Below are 22,774 nucleotides of genomic sequence, written 5' to 3' on the forward strand. Positions count from 1 at the left end.
GTTGGGGCCAGTTGCCATTATTGTGCAGTCATCGGCGTAGCTTACCAAGTTTACTCCTGCTGGCGGCGGAGGGAGTTTGGCCATGTAAAGATTAAACAGTGTCGGGGAGAGTACGCCGCCTTTGGGGGACCCATGTTTAATTCTACGCGGCTTAGACTTGGCGTTTCGGAATTCGACCGATGACTGACGACCACACAGATAGCTGGTTATCCACCGTTTCGTCCGAGCTGGAAGCGACGAGTCCAGGATGTCTTGGCAGAGGGTCGCGTGGTTCACCGTGTCGAAAGCCTTCGACAGGTCCACAGCGACTAGGACCGTCCAATCATAGGGTCGACGTTGGTTCAAACCCTCGCTAATCTGTGTGGTAATGGTGTTTAATGCTGTTGTCGTGCTGTGCATTTTCCGGAATCCATGTTGGTGTTCGGCTAGCTTCAGATGCTTCGTCAGGCTGGGGAGGAGTAGTGCTTCCATGGTTTTTGCCACTGGGGATAGGAGGGAGATGGGTCTGTACGAGTCTCCTGCGACCGCCTTCTTCCCTGGCTTAAGGAGGGGAATGATCCTACCCATTTTCCACATCTCGGGGATGATCAGGGTGGACAGTGACAAGTTGAAAGCGGCGGTCATATACTCGACTCCCGCAGGTCCTAGCTTTTTCAGCATCTGCATGGAAATTCCGTCTGGGCCTAACGCCTTCGATGACTTGGCGTGGTTGACAGCTGCCTGCGTCTCTTCGGTGGTGAAGCACAGTGGTGTGTCTCGGGGGCGGAGTTTGTGTGCTTTACGTAGCACGCTGCGGCGGGTTTTGTCTCTCTCTGGGTGTGCAATGAATTGCCGGCTGAAGAAGCGCGCGCACGACCGCGGATCCGACGTGGTGGTGGTGCCGAAGGTGAGAGCGACATTGTCTCTACGCTTCGTCGGATTGGAGAGGGACTTGACTGTGGACCACAGTTTGCTGGCTCCGCTTGAGAGGTTGCAGGATTTTAAATGCTCATTCCATTTGTTCCGCTTGTGTTCGTTGACCAGGTTTCTAATGTCCCTATTGAGATCTCTTATACGGGGATCCCCTGGATTAGCCTGGCGGATTCGATCACGCTCGTCTGCGAGTCCCGCCGCTTCAGTGGGGAATCCTGGGCGGATTTTGGCGATCCGGCCGGCTGGTATGAAGCGAGCGGCTGCTGCGTTGATGATCCTGCGGATATTGCGCTCTGCTACGCGCGCGCATGATGGTAGAGGAAGAGCATTGAATTTGCGATCTGAGAATTCCGTGAAACCGTCCCAGTTCGCCTTCCGTGTGTTCATGAATGTGCGGTTCTCGGATGTCATAAAATCTCTTGGCTGGTCTATGGCGACTACTATGGGCAGGTGGTCTGATGCGAGCGTGAGCACTGGTTGCCATCCAATGCAGTTTATCAGACCCCCGCTTGCTATAGTTATATCTGGCGAGCTATAGCAGTCACCCGCGACCCTGGTGGGGGCATCATCATTCACAGTGCAGAACGTGGAGTCGTCAATTTGCTCAGCGAGCCTTGTACCCCGCTGGTCATTGCCCAGATTGGAGTGCCAGAGTTCGTGGTGCGCATTGAAGTCGCCTAGCACTACCCGGTTCACACCCTCTAATAGCGCACTTATGTTAGGGTGGTATCCAGCTGAGCAACTGGTGGCGCATGGTATGTATACATTGACGATCTCCAGGTCCGTATCCCCCGACTTGATGGCCAAGCCTTGACATTCAATGAATGTATCGTTGGAGTTAGTTCGGGGGGTAATGAGCCGGGTCCAATGGTTGGTCTACGTACTGTTGGACTGCGTCCTTGTACACGAATAGGTGCCCTCTGACTTGCCTGGGCGGAGGCTCCTCCTGAAGTAACGCTCTGTAAGGGTGTTCACTTCTGTGACACCCCACCAGAAGCATTTTGTTGTGTTCCCTAACGGGGAGCACTTGGGCCTCGCTGTGCAGGTGGTGCTCAGGCGTCATCAGAAGGCACCCAGTCGCCGTCCGGAGTGCGGCGTTCTGACAAGTCTGTAGCTTCATCCACTGCGTCCAACTAGTCCCCGGCGTCCAAACTGGCGCAGCATAGTTTAGAACCGGCCGGCCAATTGCCTTGTATGTTGCCAGCAACGTTTCTTTGTCTTTGCCCCAAGTGCTGCCGGCGAGCGACTTGAGGGCCTTGTTGCGGCTCTGTACTTTTTTGACAATTGCGGTTGTGTGCGTGGAGTAGGAAAGCAGGCTATCGAAAGTGACCCCTAAGATTTTCGGGTTGTTTACAGTCGGTATTGGTGTGCCATCGACGTGTATACCTAACTTTAGCCTCACCTCCTTCGTCCAGGTGGTGAAGAGGGTCGCCGTTGATTTCGTTGGGGAGAGTGTTAGGCTCCTTGCAGTGAAGAAGAGAGAAAGGCTGGAGAGATAGTCGTTCACTTTTGAGCAGAGGTCATCAATTCCATTCCCGGACGCCAAAATCGAGCAATCGTCAGCGTATGAGATCAGGGAAACTCCCTCAGGTGGTTGAGGAAGTTTCGAGATGTAGAAGTTAAATAGTAAGGGGGAGAGAACACCACCTTGTGGAACCCCTTGTTTAATCCTTCTTGGTTTCGAGGTTTGATCTCGGAAGATTACTGACGACTGTCGACCACTCATATAATATATAATTCGCCGACCATGTTGTTGTTGTAGCGGCTACAACAACCCCGTCCAGATCGGTTGGTATCTCAGTCGTTGTTGTCAAGTTCCACTAACGGCAACCCTAGGAAGCGTGCAGCTTCTGTGGGGTTTGTCCACAGGGACAAGGCCGTTAGGGTTGTCGGGGTTTCCGGGCATGCGAAGAGATGTTTCGAGTCGTGTGGGGTCTCTCCGCATGCCGGACACTCATTCGGCACATCCTCATTCAGCCTACTCAAGTAGGAGTTCAACCTGCTGCAGTAGCCGGAGCGAAGTTGAGCGAGTGTTGTGCGTGTCTCCCGAGGCAGATGAAGCTCCGTCTCGTCTATGTCCGGGGGTGGTATGCCTAGAACGGCATTCACAGGTCTAGAGTCTACATAACTCGAGACTGAGTCCCTGTGAATGCCGTTTAGGGCCTGTCTGTAAGCTGTCGGGTCCAGAGGTTGCTTAATGAACCTCTGAACTTCGTCCGTCAGTTCATATAGATGCCTCCTGACGTGCCTAGTCGAGACCAAACAAGATTTATAGTTATTCTTTTGTGTTTCACGCTTATAAAAACATACAATATATAAAAAATTACAATAGTTTTTATTAGTAATATATAAACAGGGAATTTTTACAACCCATCGCACATGTGCAGAGGAATATTAGAACCTAGTTTACATAACGTCTGTTGGAATAGATTTTAATGACAACTCACACCAAATTGCTTAGATTTATGAGGAAAAGCGACTTAGCCATACCCAATTAACTGGCCTTGTGTGCCCAGGAAAATTCGAGCGTAAATTAATTAATCACCAAACCTACTTAATCAAATTAAGGGGTAATGATTAAAAGTTAGCTGTGTAATCAGATTAAACTTAATCATGATTAACTGTAATCGGATTGAGTTCCATCAAATTAAATAATTGATTAAAAAATCAATCGATTAGTGCCAACACAGTATGAAGGGAAATTAAAATTACCAATCCAACTCTGTTTGAAACACGAAGAATTTGATGTGACGTTATATGAATATTGACAGAGGCATCAGATTTATTTCTTTCACTTTTATTTGCTACGGGTTTTTCACATGATACAACTATTTATAAGGTACAAACGCTGAGAGCCAGCTTTAGGAATTTTGACGTTTGCTAGCATTTTGAAAATTTCTCTCGCCGTCATTTCATTTGTTCGTTTTTATTTTCACTCAAACCAAATAAATATATTTTGACGAAACAACAAAATTGTAATGTACATACATACATACATATATACATATGAATGTAAATAAATACATATATGTAAACAATTGTGTTCAATGAACTTCTATGCAATTTTCTATAATTACGTTGAACTAATGCTTTAACTATCCTTTGAAATAGATAAGTTAGTCACTTGCAATTGCGATTGGGATTCTTGGTTATTTCTTTTATAAACAAATAAGGCTGATTCTACATGGGTGTATAACATAATCCAGACAAGCAAAATCCAGAAATTCAAAATGCGGACAGTCAAAATACAGACAAATCAAAATCCAGACAAATCAAAATACAGACAAATCAAAATACAGACAAATCAAAATCCAGACAAGTCAAAATACAGACAACTCAAAATACAGACAAATAAAAACACAGACAAATCAAAATGCAGACAACAAATTAAAATAATATTAATTTTTTTAGAATGTTTCCTATTTAAAAAAGTGGCGGAAATTTTCAGTATATATTTAAATATTGTTTCTTTTTTTTTGTGAAAGAAAGCGCCGCAGTCGAAAATTTGGAATAAAAAATCGCGCGATTTTTTATTCCAAATTTTCAGTATTTCTTAAAATATAATTTAATATAAAAAAACACCGCAGGCGAAAATTTGGAATGAAAAATCGCGCGTCTTTCATGTTTAGTTTGGCAATACCATGGAAATATATTCAATCTAATATTAATCTAATAATATTCAACTAAAATTGAAACGGTGCTTAGTGGAGAAAAACAAGCTAAACGGCGACGCCTGGAAAACAGAACATTTAAAACAATTGTTATGGAAAGGGAAAACTATGCTTCCAAAGAATACTTAACCAATATAGCTAAGCATCTCAATTTAATATAAGTAGTTAATGATGGTTTGTAAATACTTACTAATTAAAATTTTTTAAATAAATTCCGGTACACTGAAATTGTTTTGATGAAGAAGGTTAGGGGTGGATTCGGGATTTTTTTAGAAAAGTATTCCCCAGTATTTTTCCCACAGTATTTTTGCGCAGATCTCTCTGCGAGCCTAACTACGACTTAACAGACACGATTTTGATTTACAAAAATTGTATACTGACATTTTTTCCCCTCATGTCTGTATTTTGATTTGTCAGTATTTTGATTTGTCTGTATTTTGATTTGTCGGTATTTTGATTTGTCTGGATTTTGATTTGCCGGTATTTTGATTTGTCTGTATTTTGATTTTTCTGCATTTTTGAATTTTGTCTTTATTTTGATATGTCTGGATTTTGAATTTCCGGATTATGAATTTAACCGATTCTACATACATATGCTAACATGCATAAATTTAAACATTTTTACCTTAAAGGCACTGCACTCTTGCGAAGAATGACCTTGTGCTTACATTGGATCAAGTGGTGTGGCAAAAAATGAGCCGAGCACACATACGGGCTCTTTGGCAAATTCGCTTCTATAACACCACAAACCTCGATCCATTTTCCGTATATACGATAATTGCGGGAACTTAAAAAACTTGTTAATGCTCTGTTTGCAGTGCAGCAACTCATTTTTTCTTTCGAAATTTTTTAGTTTTTCCAACTTCTGAATAAATAAATATTTCAAATCATAAATTTACATTTGTTTATTTTGAATTTCTTTGACATTAGAAGCATTTCGAGAGAGAAAACTCAAAATGCTAGCAAACGTCAAAAAAAAACCCAATGGTGGACGAATTGAGCGAGCGGTTTTACCCATGATACAAAAATACAAGGTAGTTCCATTGTCACTTTTTCGTCGCCATATTAACAACCTGACAATTAAGCAGATTGTGCCATTTCGTGCTACCATACCCAATATCTAAAATCCTTCAAATTTTCTTATTAATTTTTTGTTGATTTAAAAATATTTTGTTCTTACATGTACATTTTAATTGTGTGAAAGTTGACACCTCATCTCAGTATTCTAGGTAAATGTTTCCAGAGATATCTATGCGTCACAAGAATTTTAGTTTACATATTTGGTTTATACCGCTAACTCTTTTCAATGGCTACGAGATCGTTTTCATATACCCCCATTTTTCATAGGTTCTGGATTGATTGCAGTTACCTCTATTCCAAGTTCTACGGTGGCACGCCGCATTTTCCAATAAATCCATACATATATCCATACAAAGTTCCAGGACTCTATCACAAATACTTCCAGAGATACGCACTATGAAGAATTCGATTTGTGTGGGAGGTTCCACACGCCCTTTAGATATCGGTTTTGTTTTAGCCTATAGCCATTCTTGGAAAATTTGTGTACGAAATTTCAAAAAAATCGGTACAGCCGGTATGGGCATTGTGACTCCTCAAACAAAATGAACTAATGATTGCAAAAAATGAAATCAAACATCATAGTTGACCAAAAAAGGACTACACAAATCAGTTTGATTGAAAATTTATTTTTATCTATTTATTTTATACTTAAATTTAAGGTGTGTCAAAATTTCATGTGAAAACAATATGTGTTGCTAGAAAAATTTTACGGCCCATGGGTCCTAAAGTAAATTCCATTTGCTGTTAAATGGACAAAGACAATGAGTATTAAATAACACATCGACATGTGTAATTTCAGCGTCTGAATTACATCAGAATCATCGTATCCGATATAGAAAACTACATTGTGAAATAATGAGATGACATGAGGACACTAAAAAAATTTTAAAATATGTTCACTAAAATTGTACTAATATTAAAATAACGATTTGGCAAGTTGTCATCGAATTTAATGTAAAATTTAAACGTTTTTAAGATAAGATATTGATTATTTTTAAAAGGTATATATTAATACAACTATTTTCTTTATAATCCCAAATTTAGGATATAAAATCTCCCTCACCAAAAAACTTACAATTGGGTAACGCCGCTTCCAATTTTTCACAATTGAGCAATTGTCAAAAATCTGCTTTTTAATCAAAAAGTTGTTTATTGAAACTACCTTGTTTTTTGTATCATGGTTTTACCCAAGGCACATAAATACAGGTAGAAGCCAAAAGGACGTTGCTCTCATGAGAACCAAACCTTTAAACTTCAACTTGTTTTTCTTTTATTTCCTATATTTCGTTACGCTTTGAATGTCATATCGTTGTTTTTTTTTTGAATGTTCGTTAATAACAAATTTTAATTAACATTTGAATTTTTGTAGTGTTGTGCAGTTTATACTTAATGTATGTGCTAAAAATGCAACACCGAAGCGTTGTTTTTTATGTGGTGTTAAATATGAAGCAGATACCATTTAACGTGCCTCAATGTCCTTCGCGTAAAGAGCGTTGCGAAAGCAGCTGTGGGCCAGAGCCGCAGCGAAATGCCTTGCTGTGCGTTAAACATTTTAAAGCAGCAGATTTCATAAATGCACCGGGAGGTTCAGGAAAGGCACGTTTGATGCCAAGTGCTGTTCCTATGACCCTTATGCCGGAAAGTCCCTCCAACAACACTGCAACTCATAAATTAAAAACATAAAACAACATACAAATTAACAAATTTTAACTAAAGAAAAATAAATAAATAGAAACAAAACTTCAAATTTACTCAAAAACGTCAACCAGCGAAATGTAATTTTTTATTTTTCCTTACACACGCTCATTTTTATTTTTACTCTCCCGAAAACTTTGACTTTTGTAGGTTTGATGTCAATTTGGCTTCTACCTGTTTTTATTGTACCATGGTTTTACCTTTAAATATTTGTATCATGGGTTTTTCAATAGCTATCGCACGTTGTGAATGGCGTATTATACTAAAGTCAGCCCCCCATCCCCGACTTAAGCTTTGTTTTATTGTTACATATTTGCAGGTTGTAGTGAACTAGTTAGTATCTTAAATAGTTAGTATGGAATAAATCACGATTTTTTTTTTCAGAACAAAGTATGCCATTATCAAATTAGAAGACATGGTGGCGATGCATTTTTTTCCATCGATGATAAAGTGAAAATTTTGCACGGTCTTGAGTCTCTTGTCGAATTTTATCAAATGGCGGCAAATGGCTTGCCAACAAAACTTACAACGTTTGTTAAAAAAGAATTGCCCCCAAATGATGCTCGTCGCCATGGTAATACCAATCTGTTACATCGTGCAACAAAGGAGAATAATGCGACAATAGTTAGTGAGCTATTAAAATGTGGTTATCGCAATGTAGATGCTAAAAACAAGGATGGTCAAACAGCGTTACATTTGGCTGCCATTTATAGTGACTTGGATATACTTAAGCTCATTTTAGAAACCGACGTTAATGTAAATTGTATTGATGCATTTGGAAATATGCCACTTCATGTAAGCTTGTTGAATTGTGGCCTATTAAACATTATTAAAAATAATATTTTTAGTACGCATGCCGTTCGAAATCAAGTTTATTCATCCGCAGTTTAATAAATGCAAAGGCGAATGTACAAGGTCGTAATATTAAAAATGGCTATGTTCCTTTGCACGATGCTTCCAAAAATGGAAATCTAGAAGCAGTGAAGGAATTATTGGATGCACATGCACCTCTTTTACCTCGCACAACGTCTGGAGAATTTCCAATAGATTTAGCTCGAGAAGCAGGTCAGGATGAGGTTGTAAAGTTTTTAAGTGAGTACAAATTGCCGGCTGCAAAAACTAAAAAAAATCTGTGGTATCACGGAACATTAACGCGAGGGGAAGCTATCAAAACTTTGAATACTTACGCGGAAAGAATGCCAGCGTTGTTAAAAGAATTCGATTTCAATGATCATACAATTTGTGATAGGCACTCACATGAAAGCAAACCAATTGATAGTTCCGGATGTTTTTTAGTGCGATATTCAGACCGTTCTGGTTTTGTATTGACACTTCTTTTCCAAGGGCTGGTTAAGAATTTTAAAATCTCGCAATCGGTGAGTAAAAAGAATGTTCGTATATTTATGTATATGTAATAAAAAAACTCCTCTTAATTTTAAGTCAAACTATTTGTACATTGACGAAGGTCCATATTTGCCAACATTAGAGCATTTAGTTGAGCATTTTATGCATTTTAATGATGGTCTCCCGATCAACTTGAAGCATGCAGTTCCCCCAGAACCAAAGCCTCCACAACCGCTGCTGTCAACGCTTCCTCGAAATAAATGCAAAAATAAAGTATCAAACACATCAAATATGTTTAAAGAAAACGCTGAGGAGGAATTGATTGCCGGTGCTCCTAATCAAACAATTCCAAAACCATTGCCGAAGAAAAAACGTAAAGAAACTGCTAATTTGATGTTGAGCAATTTTTTAAAAATTAAAACAAAAACCTCCACGCGCTGTGATGAAAAAACGTCCTCGTATATGGAATCGCCCACCTCCCCACACTTGTTAGAAGAATTTCCTTGCAGAGGACTATCATTTGCTGCGAATTTTACTAGTGTCGGAAAAGATCCATTAAAAGCAACGTCTCCAGATTCTTTCGATACGTCTCAAAAATTGCCAAACGCAGAATTTATCCCAGCGCAAGATATGTACAACGTTCCCAAAAACAATTCGGCAGTAGTTGAGTTGGTCGCTGAAGTTGGACTAAAATTCCAAGGAACAAAATGTCATGAAGAGAGTGAAATTCCCGAGTTCTCTTCAAACTGGTAAATATAAAGTTAATTATATATATATATATATAGTCGATTCTACGTTATCTGAATGACTCAGATTTAGTTTTAGTTGCCAAAATTTTAAATACTTACGGTGTTTTTTACACGCATATACATCTATGTTTAACGTTTAAAAAATCAAGCATCGACAATTTCCATTTGAATACAAGTAATTTTGCTTTTATCGACAACTATTGATAAGCGGACATAAAGTTTGTCGCTTACAGCTCCATACAAATTTTAAGCGCAGATACGTATGCGTGTAATAAAACGCCTTTTATAACGAGTAATGAATTTGTCCAAGATCTAAAAGGGAAATATACAGTACGGTGGAGCGTAAGTTTTTTGTTTTTTTAAACGGATCTGTACTAGAACGTTGAATAATGAGGAAAGTACATGGTGGTGAAGGCAAATAATTTTTTAGAATCCCTAAAAATGATTGAAAATAAAATCTTATAATAACACAGGCCAACAAAAATGGGAAACAATTTTGTAACCTAAAATGTTAAAGCTGTTTCTGATAGACTTTCCGTAATCCGTAAGGAAAAAGTTTCCATCACGTCCAGCTTTTGAGAAAAACGTGGTCAAAGTATCAAAAAATCGCGTTTTTTGCAATATTTGAGAAGCTCTAGTAAACAAACAAAAGGTGATAGAACCTTACCTCACTGTAATTACCATTCGTGCACCTGGAATTAATGGTCACTTATAGTCATTTGTTGAATAGCAAAAACTGATTTTGGCGAAGTTTGAGTACCTACCGCAATTAAACAAAATGTGGTAGAATTTTCCACTTATGCTTAGATTAAAGCTTGAACTTTCAACTACAATCCCTGAAAATACCATCCCTGGACCTTGACCCTAAGATCACTTATAGTCCTTTATTGAATAGCAAAAACGGATTTTGGCACAAATTTCTTTCTGTCAATAGCAAAATACTCCAGTATTTTCTTATTGTTCAATAAATGACTATCAGTGCTCATCAAGGTGCACGAATGGTATTTTTAGGGATAGTAGTAGAGAGTTCTAGCTTTAATTTAAGCGGACGTGTAAGGTAATTTTAATACATGATTAGAGTGTGAAGTTCCGTTATCCAATATTATCAACTTGTACTTAGCACTATATTCGCTGCATTTTCTTTCTCATATTCCATCCACAATTAAAATATACAGTGACGAGCAAAACTGTAACATGGTTTAACACTTTGTTTCAGCCACCGCTATATTTCCAAGTTCTAACGTCTTTCCTCCTTTTGTTGTATATTCTTGTTGGTACATCCCTACTCCCTCTCTCATAATGATTTGTAGTCCATACAACACCAGTAAAAAACCCAGCAGACAAAAATGTAAATTAAGGCAGATGTTACAGTTTTGCACTCACTCTCAGTTTTGCATTTGACAGTTATCTTTTACTTAGTTGGAAGTCAGATGACTTCTCTGTATTGTAATTTATTGAAGAAGTGATCACCAGTAAATAACATAGTTAATCAGGAACCATAAATGTAAATAATAGATTTACTGCGGAAAGGCGGAACCGCACGAAAAGTGGCAAACAATTTTGTAATTCGCTACTTGAAAATGTTAAGACTTAGAAAAAATATAGCCTAAAGTGTTCCCAAGGACAAAGGAAGTCTGTTAAAAACTATTACGGTACGATATCTTGTGAACTTAGCAGCAAGTAGCGATGCAGCCACTATTACAGAAGCGCTTAAGGTATTAAACTTTATTGCAAATCAATAGACAGCGAGGCGAAGAATTGCCAAATTGAGGGCAAAGGCATCATAAAAGAAGAAAAATGCAAATTTGATCAAAATACATGTGCGAGTGTGGCAGGATTTTGCTGCATCGCACGAAAACCGGACCATTGCCTATTGGAATATGTTAGGCCTTTCAGAATGCAATAAAAAACATTTTTAAGTTTAAATCGAAGGTTATTTGGTCTGACAAGACTAAATTAATCTCTTTCAATCAGATGGCCGGGTATGGTATTGGATCAAAGACCCAAGTTAAGCCCATGCGCATCCTGTAAGGTAAACTGTGAATCACAGTGGTAGGTCAATAATAGTTTGGGGTTGTATTTAAAAAAATTTTGTTTGTCCGTTAGTACGCATTAGGCGTAAGGAACAATATCTGTTCATATTTCAACAAAATTTGCAAGATGTAGTCGAAAAAATCAGAGTTTCTGCTGAAAAAACATTCAAAACACACTGCACATGTTCCCAAAGCCAGGATACAAAAGCAAAAATTTGCTAATTTGAAATGACCTCCACAATCCGCGTACATGAATCTCGTCGAGAATTTGCGAAATCAACTAAAAGCACAGCTTAATAAGTATCAAAGTCCGTAAAATCGAGTACATGAGCTGTGAAAGCAAACTAAGGATATACCTCCAGAATTTTTACAAAGATACAAATAAGGTATGCCAAATCACATCCAGGAACTGAAACAAGCAAAAGAGTACTGAACATTGTGTTAGTAGTTCTTTTTTTTTGTGAAAATTGTTAAAAAGTTCGTAAAAATATATGAGTGCAAAACTGTAACATCTGCCTTAATTTACATTTTTGTCTGCTGGTTTTCTTATTGTTGTTGTATTGACTTCAAATCATTATGAGAGAGGGAGTAGGGATGTTTCAACAAGAATATACAGCAAAAGTATGAAAGTCGTTAGAACTTGGAAATATAGCGGTGGCTGAAACAAAAAGTGTTAAACCATGTTACAGTTTTGCTCGTCACTGTATAAGGTATTGAATAAAAGTAAATCGTTTCTTTTTAACATGCCGCACAGTGTTTCGACTATATGGAGGCAGGTAGAAAAAAGTCATGGAGACGGTTGGTAAAAAAAACCGGTTTGACTTAGAGAGGGAATAGTAAAAGTCACAAGTACCAAATTTTACATTATTTACTCACCCCCCTTCTTCACGAACGATACATTTCCAAAAAAATACGGGAATGGGCGCGATACCGACTAATCAGTTTAGTTGCATTTGGCGCTGAACCCATTACAGAAAGTGTTCCTTTTTCAACTGTAATTAATTATCTAAATGTTTCGGTCCGTCAGGTCTTGAAATTAGACTAATATTTTAAAGAATTTTATGTAGTTTTCGAATATATAATTTGATGTTTGCGCGCGACTTTGCAAATATATGTAATTTTTTGGTTTTCTTAATTTTTGATTTTTAGCTTCTTTTTGCATAATTTAGCGAAAAGAATTTTTCGGACAATGAAAAAATCCCACCAGATATTGGGAAAAAAGCGAGTATTGACACCTAAGTCATTTTATTGTATAACCTTTGTTTTCTGAGAGTGGAAAGCAGGAAACAAAAATTACCCAAAATTCCATCACATTTAATGACTGGGCCCACATTTTTTGTGAGTTTTGAACGTTATAGTAATCCAGTCTTCGCCATATTTTATATTTAGTTTTTCTAATAAAATAAAGACTACAAACTAAATTTCATCGAAATCGGATGAAATTTAATGTTTCCGCCCACAAGAGTAGAGGGCGTGGCAATTATTCCATCTTTACAAAATTTCATAATTCTCTATTTCTAAGTAAAACTAGAGCACATGTCAAGTTTAAGTGAAATCGGTGCAGATGTACTATTATTTCCACCTGCCTCCATATAGTCGAAACACTGTGTGCCGTGACAACACGTTTTTCGAATTATCGGACTACGATGTGATTCCGCAAAACGTAAAACAAATGATCTTCCGCTTCTTCCCCAAAAATCCACTCCAACCAACAACCCCAAATTTATATTAATATCCTCTGCTGATAGCAACATTTCCCTCTCACAACCGTTCGCCATTCAAAAATGCATCGGGGCCATATCGACTGAAATAGATTCGATTTCGCAGATAAGAGATGGTATTCTACTAATCTTAACACGCAATGCCCGTATCGCTGAAAAATTCTTGAAAGCCAAGTCTTTGACCAACCTGTGCCCAAAAAATGTTAGACTACATGAAAACTTTAACTATGTCAAAGCAGTAATATACGCGTCCTGAAATGAAAAACCAAACCATCTTGGGGATGGCATGCACCTGGAATGTCCGGACCCTTAATGGGGAAGGTGCCTCTGCCCGGCTGGTTGATGTCCTCGTAAGGACAAAAGCTGACATCACCGTCATCCAAGAAATGCCTTGGACGGGGCAAGGTAAGCAATGTCTGGGGCCTTGCGACGTCTACTACAGCTGCCATGTAAAGGAGCGCGAATTCCGAGTTGGATTTCTGGTGGGGAAAAATACAACTGAAAAAGACTTGCGTGTCAAATGGACTTTTCTCTCAAAGTTTACACTGCTGACAAATGTAAATAAGGATTAAAATTTTAAAAACGAATTAATACAACTAAAGTAAAATCTATGGAAAATTAACAATAAAATACTTTTTTTCGCAAAAGCTATAAAGGACCCTTTTATATCTCAAAAAAACCTGTGTAACAATTAATCATCGCCACGCTGTATACATAATAGCCGTTTCTGTAAAATTCTCTCAAATATTTCCTTTTTCTAAAATACACATTTACAATTAAGTAGAGCCTTGGCAGCTAATGCTCATAAATTTTATTAACTTGTTAATTTATTTAATATTGTTAATGAATAATAATAATAGATTGGCACTTGGCCGAGCTTCTCCTCCTATTTGTGGCGTGCGCCATGATGTTGTCACACAAAGAATTTTACGCCGACTCCGAACGGCGCACAGAGGGGTATTCGCCTAATTTAAGCCGCCGAAAGTCGAATTTTTCAAACGCATTTTTTCTTTTATAAGTGAACATAGGGTGAAGAGAGTAGATTCCGTTATTTTTTAGTCCCTACTTGTTTTCATTCGCTCGCATCGCGCTGTCAAAAATTAAATTGAATTGGATAATTGTAAAGGAGATAAATACCCTATAATCCATATACTTGAATACAAATATAGCATGAAATGGTACCGGCAGAGCTACAAGGAAAAATATCGTACTTTTGCTAATTTTACTGGATAAGAGATATAGGCTGCGTTTCTTCTTTATACATTCCGGATAATCCCATTTCATAGCCGGAATAAACAGAATGCGTTTGAAATATACGTTGACATATCATTAGGAACGTTCTAAAGAATAAGTAAACAAAAAAGTTTATTCCAAACGTTCAGAATGAATAAAGAAATGCAGCCATAAACTAGAGTTATAAAATTATTTAACACCACTCAACGGCGCTGAGATTTTTGCTTGGGTGTTATGCCTTACAGTTCGCAATTTGAAAACAAAAATGAAAAACTTCTGAAAACGTGCGGTTACTGTGCAGCGACCATTTGAAATATTTACTACTGCAAAAATGTACCGAAAATATTCACGATGCAGCGAAACAAAGGTGGCGCCTTCCGCGGACCGTTAATCCTCTCTTTCTCGATTTGACAGCACTAGTGATGAATATTAAATTTTCATATTGTACCTATTTGCCGAAAAGTTGTACCTAAAAGTAGATTCTCGTACAAAATACAGTAAACATGTATTTTTATGTGCATTTTCTGTACCATAAAAACTTTTGGACTTACATGAAAAAATTTTTTACTACGTTCACAATGCACCTTAAATAATGTGCTTGTACCGAATATGCGGGGGGTGTTCCAAAGTCAAGACGAACAGTGCTCAGGTTGAGGGGTGTATGGGTTAATTTAAAGCTTTGGGGAGTTATAGGGTGAGACCAAAGTGGTCAGTACTTGAAAAAAAGTCACCTCTTAACAGAAAGTTCTAGTAAAAAGTTGGCTGTAATAATTTTGTTGCCTCTGGTGGTATTCGTACAAAGTTGTCACCTATTCGAAATTATTAATAAGGTAAATAAAACGTGATATTGGGTGTCAAGTGAAACTACTTTAGAAATGCCCAATTCAGAGATATTTTAACAGGGTTGCCACCTATTTGTTTGTGCATATAAATATGTGTTAGTTACACCGACATGATTCCTGGTATGACTCTGAATGATTCAACGGTGTGTAGTCGAAGGCGAGTCAACACGTACACAAATGACACGCGAGTCAGACGCACCGTGTCTGCCGCCTATTAGAAATGGGCTTCTAGTATAAAAAAATCTCTATACACTTAATTATTTTATATGAATGTTTTTAAAGAACTTAATTCCACAACGGTCGCTGTGGTGTAGTGATTAGCAGTGCGAGCTACCACTCGGAGGGCCTGGGTTCAAGCCCTGGTCAAAGCAACATCGCAAAAAAAAATTAGAAAAAAGGTTTTTTTCTTACCAGCAGTCGCCCCTCGGCAGGCAATGCAAACCTCCGTGGGTACTTCTGCCTTGAAAAAGCTTCTCACAAAATCCATTTGCTGTTCGGAGGCGGCGCACAGTGTGAGATTTTGCCAATCTAGGACGTCAATATTAAATTTTAGCCAAAGTTTTAGAAATAACTTGATGGTGCATTTACATGGTATGAAGCCATATGAACTGTTGATACGCTAAAATAGAGGGACTACATGTTCTAATGAGGAATTCAATGATATCGAGGGTGATGCATATAATACATTTTTTCATATGAAAAGTTATGGGGGATACCATGATTCAATAATACAAGGTTGTGTAATTTGTGACAGCTAAAATCTGACAATCCTTTATCTAGATTTGTATTTTGGAAGTAGGAGAAAGGGGAAGAATGTGATCGCCTTTTGCGAAAACGGTAGTAGAAAGGTACTACAAAAAGTACGCAAAGTATACAATTAGAAGTAAAATGTGTATTATTTATTCTATGAGAATTTGCAATATATTTGGTGTTTTAATGGAAATACTAAACAATATATAAATATGTGCATTTTTGATTTAAGTTATTCATCATTTCCTGGAACCGACCGTTCAGCTATGCAAAAACGAAAGCTGCAGATCAATAGAACTTTTTATGCTTATTTCAACCATGCCAATATTTGGTGCAAGTAAAAAATCAAGACGTTCTAAAAGGTTAAAGTTCAGTTTTAAGATTTTTTAAATATTAATATCTTACGAACTGTAGGTATAACCGTTAAAAAAACGAATGACACCACCATAAATATAATTAATTTGTTTTTCAGCTGGTGTACATAATTTATAGCTTCTTGTATTTTTAAACCAAAACCACTAAATAACGAACAAATGTTATTTTTTCATGAAGTAATCTTTTTTGAAAAAAACTGCATAATTAGTGGTAAAGAAATTTATACTATTTAGAAAGTACAAGTTATTAGCCCTGTTCGCGTACGCACTATCCAGTAAATCCAGTACTAATTTTACTGGTTTTTTACTGGATGTCGTTTTCGTACGCAAAAACTTGCAAGAAACTAGCAAAAGAGGGGAAATTGAGAGAGCAAAAATGAAATGAAATGAAAGTTTTACTGGATAAATTTTTACTAGCAACTATTTGCAAACAAATTAATCAGCTGTTCACAAAACTAACAGCTTCTTGCTGGTTTTGCGTTTTCGTACTTTCTTGCATATTTCACTCATTGGGAGTAAATATTGGCTTACTCTCTGAAATTTGGTTACTGGATATTTTTTGTTGGAGAATACGAAAACACAACTATTATCTTTAATTCGATATTACATATTTCATCATGATGTACTTTTGGGTTTCAACAATTCAGTAATAATAAAAAATACAAATAAACAAAGCAAATAAACCTCTTATATCTTCGTTATTTTTTGCCTGTGCCAAAATTTGGTATCGTTGTAATTAGCGTAAAAAGTTCTATCTATCGGCATTTTTGGTTATTTTATAGCTAAACGGTCACTATTCTACACTTGTTCTACAAAATTACGCAAACGAAGGTGATGTCAACGAATTTCTAGTATGACGAATTTTTGGTTTTACTACTAATATCACTATAAACTGTAGAGTAAGCAACATTCTGCACAAATAAAGGAGCCGATTTTATGTGTGGGAGCGAGAAGACTGTTTTATTACAAAACCTTTCTATTATTGAATCATGGGGAGATACTGTAAACATACTGTTGTGATACTGTTAAGCATATGAAATTATAGCAAGTTGAGTTTTCATACATCTTCCCATAAAAAGTTTAACAGATGCAGAGATACCAAGGAGGATTTTTCCCATTTTGATGCCTTTTTAATATAAAACCCCACCAAAAAGAAGGAAAGCGGCAACTCCGCCACTCCCATACATGTCAAAAGTATGAATTTTAAAAATTAAAAACAATAAACAAACAAATTCAAAACAAAGAAATTCTTTGTACTAGAACTTTTTCAATAGAAGCAACTCACGTATAGTGGACAATCAAAATACAAAGCACTATGATAACAAACTTAAAAACAAGACATTACAGAACATTTTAATGAGCTTTATATCACATTTAAATAAAAATAAGCCTATATTTTCCAAGCTGGCAAAGAAATGAAAATTGTATTTTTTGTTGTTTACACAAAGACTTGCCAAATATACATATAAGTCAGAATTATAGAAGGCATGTATACTTCTCCCTTTCATTTTTTCATACAGTTTATGCTTCTTTCTGGCTTTTATAAAATGCAGGGATACAGCATTTATTTCGGTACAATATGATCGTAATGTAGTTTCAATTCGAAATCAAAGAAAAACATCCCACGAAAATGTTGCGATTTTAGAACAATTAGTGTATATTTGCAAACTACTGCAAACAATAGAGTGTCATATCTTAAAAGGTTCAGAGAATTAACGAAACAAACAAACATTTTATGGTCTTTTATTTCCTTCACACCGCATTGCTATTATTTCTAACTTTTCCTCTAGTTTAGCGCTGTAACCTATTAAGTTATATCTTTTAATTTATATATGTGAACTGTTTTCAATGAGCATTTTTCCATTTTCCCCAGAATGTTGGGTACATTTTCTTATAGTACTTCTCATTCTTTTTTATATTACATATATACACTCCAAAATTCGGGATGGTATTTTGAATATACCAGCAATATATGTAAAAGTAGTGGCGGCTGCTGTAGAGCATTACGCAGAGCCTGAGTTCAAGCCCAGTTTTTTCTAATAGCGGTTGCCCCTCCGTTGGTAATAGTAAACCTCCGAGTGTATTCTGTCATGGAAACAACTTCTCATTAAAATACAATTGCCGTTCGGAGTCGGCGTAAAACTGTCCTTTACTTTGTGTGACAAAATCACGCACGCCGCATATCGGAGGAGAAGCTAGGCCAAACACTAACATATTGTTCAAGCGCCAATATGTATATCGTCGTTTAAAGTACAAAAGCGCGTATCGTGGTTCTGCAAAACCTCGGAACTGAAATTTGTGCCAAAAAAGATATTTGGATCATCAAGCCCTTAGCCATTTATAATAAAATATCGATACTTAGACATAAGGAGAGAAGACTATTAAGTTTAAAAGAGAGAACCGTTTTTAATTAGGACAAGTTTTTGTGCTTTAAACGAAGATATGTAGAAGTATTGCATACATATTTTGGTGCCTTTTCAAGTATAAAATCCACTGAGAAACGGAAGAAAACGGCATCCCTATGATTTCAACTTATGCCAAACGTTTCGTATACAAGCAATTCTGAACAAAAAACTGTTTTTCCACAAAGATGTTTAAATGGAAGCATACAAATATGGAAAAATAGCAATCCACAAGGCTTTATTTTCAGTAGGTCCTTTTTAAAGCACATTTAACAAAAAATAAGCTTCTAGTTTCCAAGCTAGCAAAAAATAAAATTTTTTTTTGTTGTTTACAAAAAAAATATTGTCAAGTATACAAGTCAAAATTGTTAAATATATATCGCTTTCATTCATTTCTTCATAGAGTTGGTGCTTCTTTTATAGGAAAATTCATACGGCTTATGAACAAATTCATACCATGTAAATGCACCATGAAATTTGGGGCATGATTTTTAAGAATAACATAAGCTTCAATATGGTTATGAATAACTTGTTCCAACTAGTGTCAAAGTGGACTGGTTCCGAACTATCCTTAAAAGGACTAGTTGGATACAATTTGTATGACATTTGGAAAAAAAATTTAAAAATATATGTTAATAGAACATTTTTTATACCAAACTGACCGAACTATTCCTAGAAAGACTAGTTGGAGTATATTTTTTCCAGAGTAACACCAAAAAACATACATATGTTGGCAAATTTGAAGGAAATTTCATGACCTCCAAAATAAAGCAAGGGCTAAAGTTCTTGAAATTTTGAATTTATAATGCCCTGATTGCCTAAACTGATTTCCCTTAAAACTAAAAAAAACCACCCCGAAATATTTTTTTCTAAAATGCTGATACAATAAGCTAAAAAATCTCCATAGGTAGTGTTTCATTAGAGTTTTTCGTTTAATAATAATAATCCCAACGGTTCTTACCCTCCATTCCCGCCAATCCGCACGAGGTGCGCAGTCCGCATGACGTACGGAACCAGTATTTCCAATTTTTGCGCCGAGTCACGATAGGCAGGAGTTTGTTAAGTGTCGAGATCTAAAACTGTTCAGCTACAGAACTAAATTCATCACCTGATTTTATGTCTTTATGTTAATAGTTCATTTATTGAGAGAGGGGAGTACTACTTTCTTAATACTGAAAGGCGGATCTGATATATCAAACGTGCTGGAATGAGAGTTAAAATCCTGGCATAAGCAACGGAGTGGGTCGTTCAATTCAAAATTAATTTTACAAGCTTTCAGAAATAGGGGACAAAAGTGTCTTGATACCCGGGAGGGAACATTAAGGCTACCTTCACCCAGAAGAAGTGGACTTGAAATTGAGCCTGTCAGTAATTTAACTATATAACTAAAATTGTACCAAGCATTTGCCTGCGACTGGCAAGTGTAGGAAGATAATAATTTCTTAAAGCAAAAAGTGGGAATTGTTTTTGAATTGATTCTATCTTGTCTGAGTAAGTAGTTTATACCTTCGATTCCAAACCACCGAACCGTATTCCAGAATCGGTCTAACGTTGTAAACAGGGCTTTAGTGATATAAGGGTCCCCAAAATTCTTTTGATCATTGTAACCTCACAAATATAATTTTAACATTCCTAACGTCATTTGGAAAAGATAGCTATGATTAGCCATCTGTTTTTGGTTTTACCTTCCTTGCTTTTATAATTAGCAAATATCCCACAGCTGAAGCTTGTGCAAACACCCAACATAAACCATTTTTCTCGCATGCGATAATTCCTGCATAATGCAACCTTGAATTAAACTCGCTCTGTGAAAAGTAATACCAACTGTTGACAAGTCTTTTCAAGCTGCCAAATGTAGAGCCTAGACATATTTCGGCAAAGTCAAGTACTTCCTTTTCCTTTTTCCTTTGGCTGCGGAACTGAGAAGACGTCTTATATACTTAGGAAGACATACAAATTTTTCTATCAACATCCAGTGGATATCCCCTACCATCAAATCTTAGACATAATTGCGATATGTGGGCTTTTCCACTTCTGAGCTGCTAATTTGTGTATGTGCATTCCTGGTGATACACGTCGGTTTCCGATTGGCTGGAACACCGATCATTGCTAAAGGGAGAAAAACTTTCATGCACACGGAGAGCTCCTGGAAGAGCTCGGCTGAATGACCAGATGCCTTCAGCTCCAGCGCAGGTTTCGTCGCAGAAAAAAATCAGTGCATATTGATTGGCCACGTGCGTTAGACGGTCACGAACATATTTTTTTTTTTACAGTAAAAGTTGCTCTTGGGAATCTAGGAGTAAAACATAATTGGTTTTCAAGTCCACATTGAAAAGGAAAATGAAAAATTTCCACCGGGAAATTGCCACGTGAAACACCGTCGATAATATTATAGGAAAAAATTACTACAAATTTTTGTTAGTGGATAAACTATACTATAAAATATATATATTAACTAAGGTGGTGGACATTTAAAAAATAAAAATAAAAATAAAATTATAAGTAACTATAGATTAAATGAAATAAGAAGGTCGCAAATATCATTATTCGGTAAAATTGTTAACCAAAAAGATCAGTGTCAAACAGAACCAAAAGCCTCGAAAGTGAACACGGTGCGGAAGTGTGAGGCATAGGTATGTACCTATGTATGTTCCTATGTACGTTTGCACATACATACATATTGGTGCATGAGCATACATGTACATAGAACTGTACGAAAAACATAAAATTAACCAAAACCCAACGTAAATTTTTTAAAAGAAAGGAAGAAAATAGCATATTTAGCTAACAAAATATATAAAAACAAAGTACTAAGTCGAGGTACAGTCTACATACATTCCAACAAGCGGAACCGGTTTTCCCGCTTATGAGTAAAGGAAATGTGAACAACGACAATAACTGATAGCCTAATTACAATACATACTAATAGTTTCCACTAGCTCCCACGACTGCAACAACACGCAAAGGCCTTTCAGATGAATTGGTGAGTGATATACTTCTTATTCTCTTTTCCTTGTTGCTATTTTGATCTTGAAGGCACATGAGCCAAGCTTATCACCAATTCCATCAATTGGTGGAGAGTTTTCATGAGATACATAAGCTTTCGCTCACTCGCCCAATTTTAATATTAATATACATATGCTCAAGCTTTATATTTCTTATAAACTTATATATACTTAAATTTGATATTTTCATTATATGTACATATATACCGATATGCCTATGTCCGTGTATCTTGCCTAGACCTTATAGTTTGTCTTCACACCTATTCTTTTGTTCTGTTTGCTGATCTTATTGTCTGCGGATTGTGAACAAAAAAAAAAACAAAAACAAGTAAGAAAGTCTAAGTTCGGGCGGAGCCGAACATTAAATACCCGGCGCAAGTATTAAATATATGTTTTTTCACCTTTCCGAAACCTACCGCTAGATGGTACGCCGGGGTGTATCAATTTTGAGTAAATTAGCGTCCTTAAATTTCGAAATATTGCAGTTTCAAGCATTGCTGAAATTTACCGTTATATGAAAAGCGGCCGTAATTTTAGTCCGATTTCAATAATTTTCAACGTTTTGCTTTTATGTGGCAAGCACAATAAAAATACCGAGTTTGGTACAAATTAGTAGAACGGTTACCGAGATACATATATGTGATCATAAGTGGGCGGTGCCACGCCCATTTTCCAAAATTTTACTATAAACTTATTTGCAAGCATCAATTTTGAATAAATTATCTTTAATATTTACTGATTTATCGAAGATTTTGTATTTCTCTAAATTACCGTTATATGAGATGTTGGCGTGGTTGTCGTCCGATTTTTAGAAGTTTCGGCCATTTAGTATGCTGTATCAAGGCCAACAACTGTGCCAAGTTTGGAAGAAATTGGTGCAGCGGTTACCAAGATATACACATGTAACCCTAAGTGGGCGTGGCTACGTCTATTTTCCAAAAATTTATAATATTCTTATTTTCC

The 22,774-nt window shown here is 36.8% G+C and overlaps 1 protein-coding gene across 3 annotated transcripts in view; it reads left to right on the forward strand.

Annotated features, from left to right (window-relative positions):
* Positions 1-22,774, forward strand: part of LOC118742249 (tyrosine-protein kinase Shark) — a 36,808-nt gene that overhangs the window by 6,457 nt on the left and 7,577 nt on the right. For all 3 annotated transcript variants that reach the window (XM_036474175.1, XM_036474173.1, XM_036474174.1), the window contains 3 exons: positions 7,743-8,153; positions 8,207-8,734; positions 8,799-9,451. In XM_036474175.1, the coding sequence (XP_036330068.1) occupies positions 7,743-8,153; positions 8,207-8,734; positions 8,799-9,451 (1,592 nt within the window). The remainder of the gene's footprint in view (positions 1-7,742; positions 8,154-8,206; positions 8,735-8,798; positions 9,452-22,774) is intronic.

The sequence above is a fragment of the Rhagoletis pomonella genome, unplaced genomic scaffold, assembly GCF_013731165.1.
Source record: "Rhagoletis pomonella isolate Grant_MI unplaced genomic scaffold, Rhpom_1.0 Rhpom_scaffold_00007, whole genome shotgun sequence".
NCBI lineage: Eukaryota > Metazoa > Arthropoda > Insecta > Diptera > Tephritidae > Rhagoletis > Rhagoletis pomonella.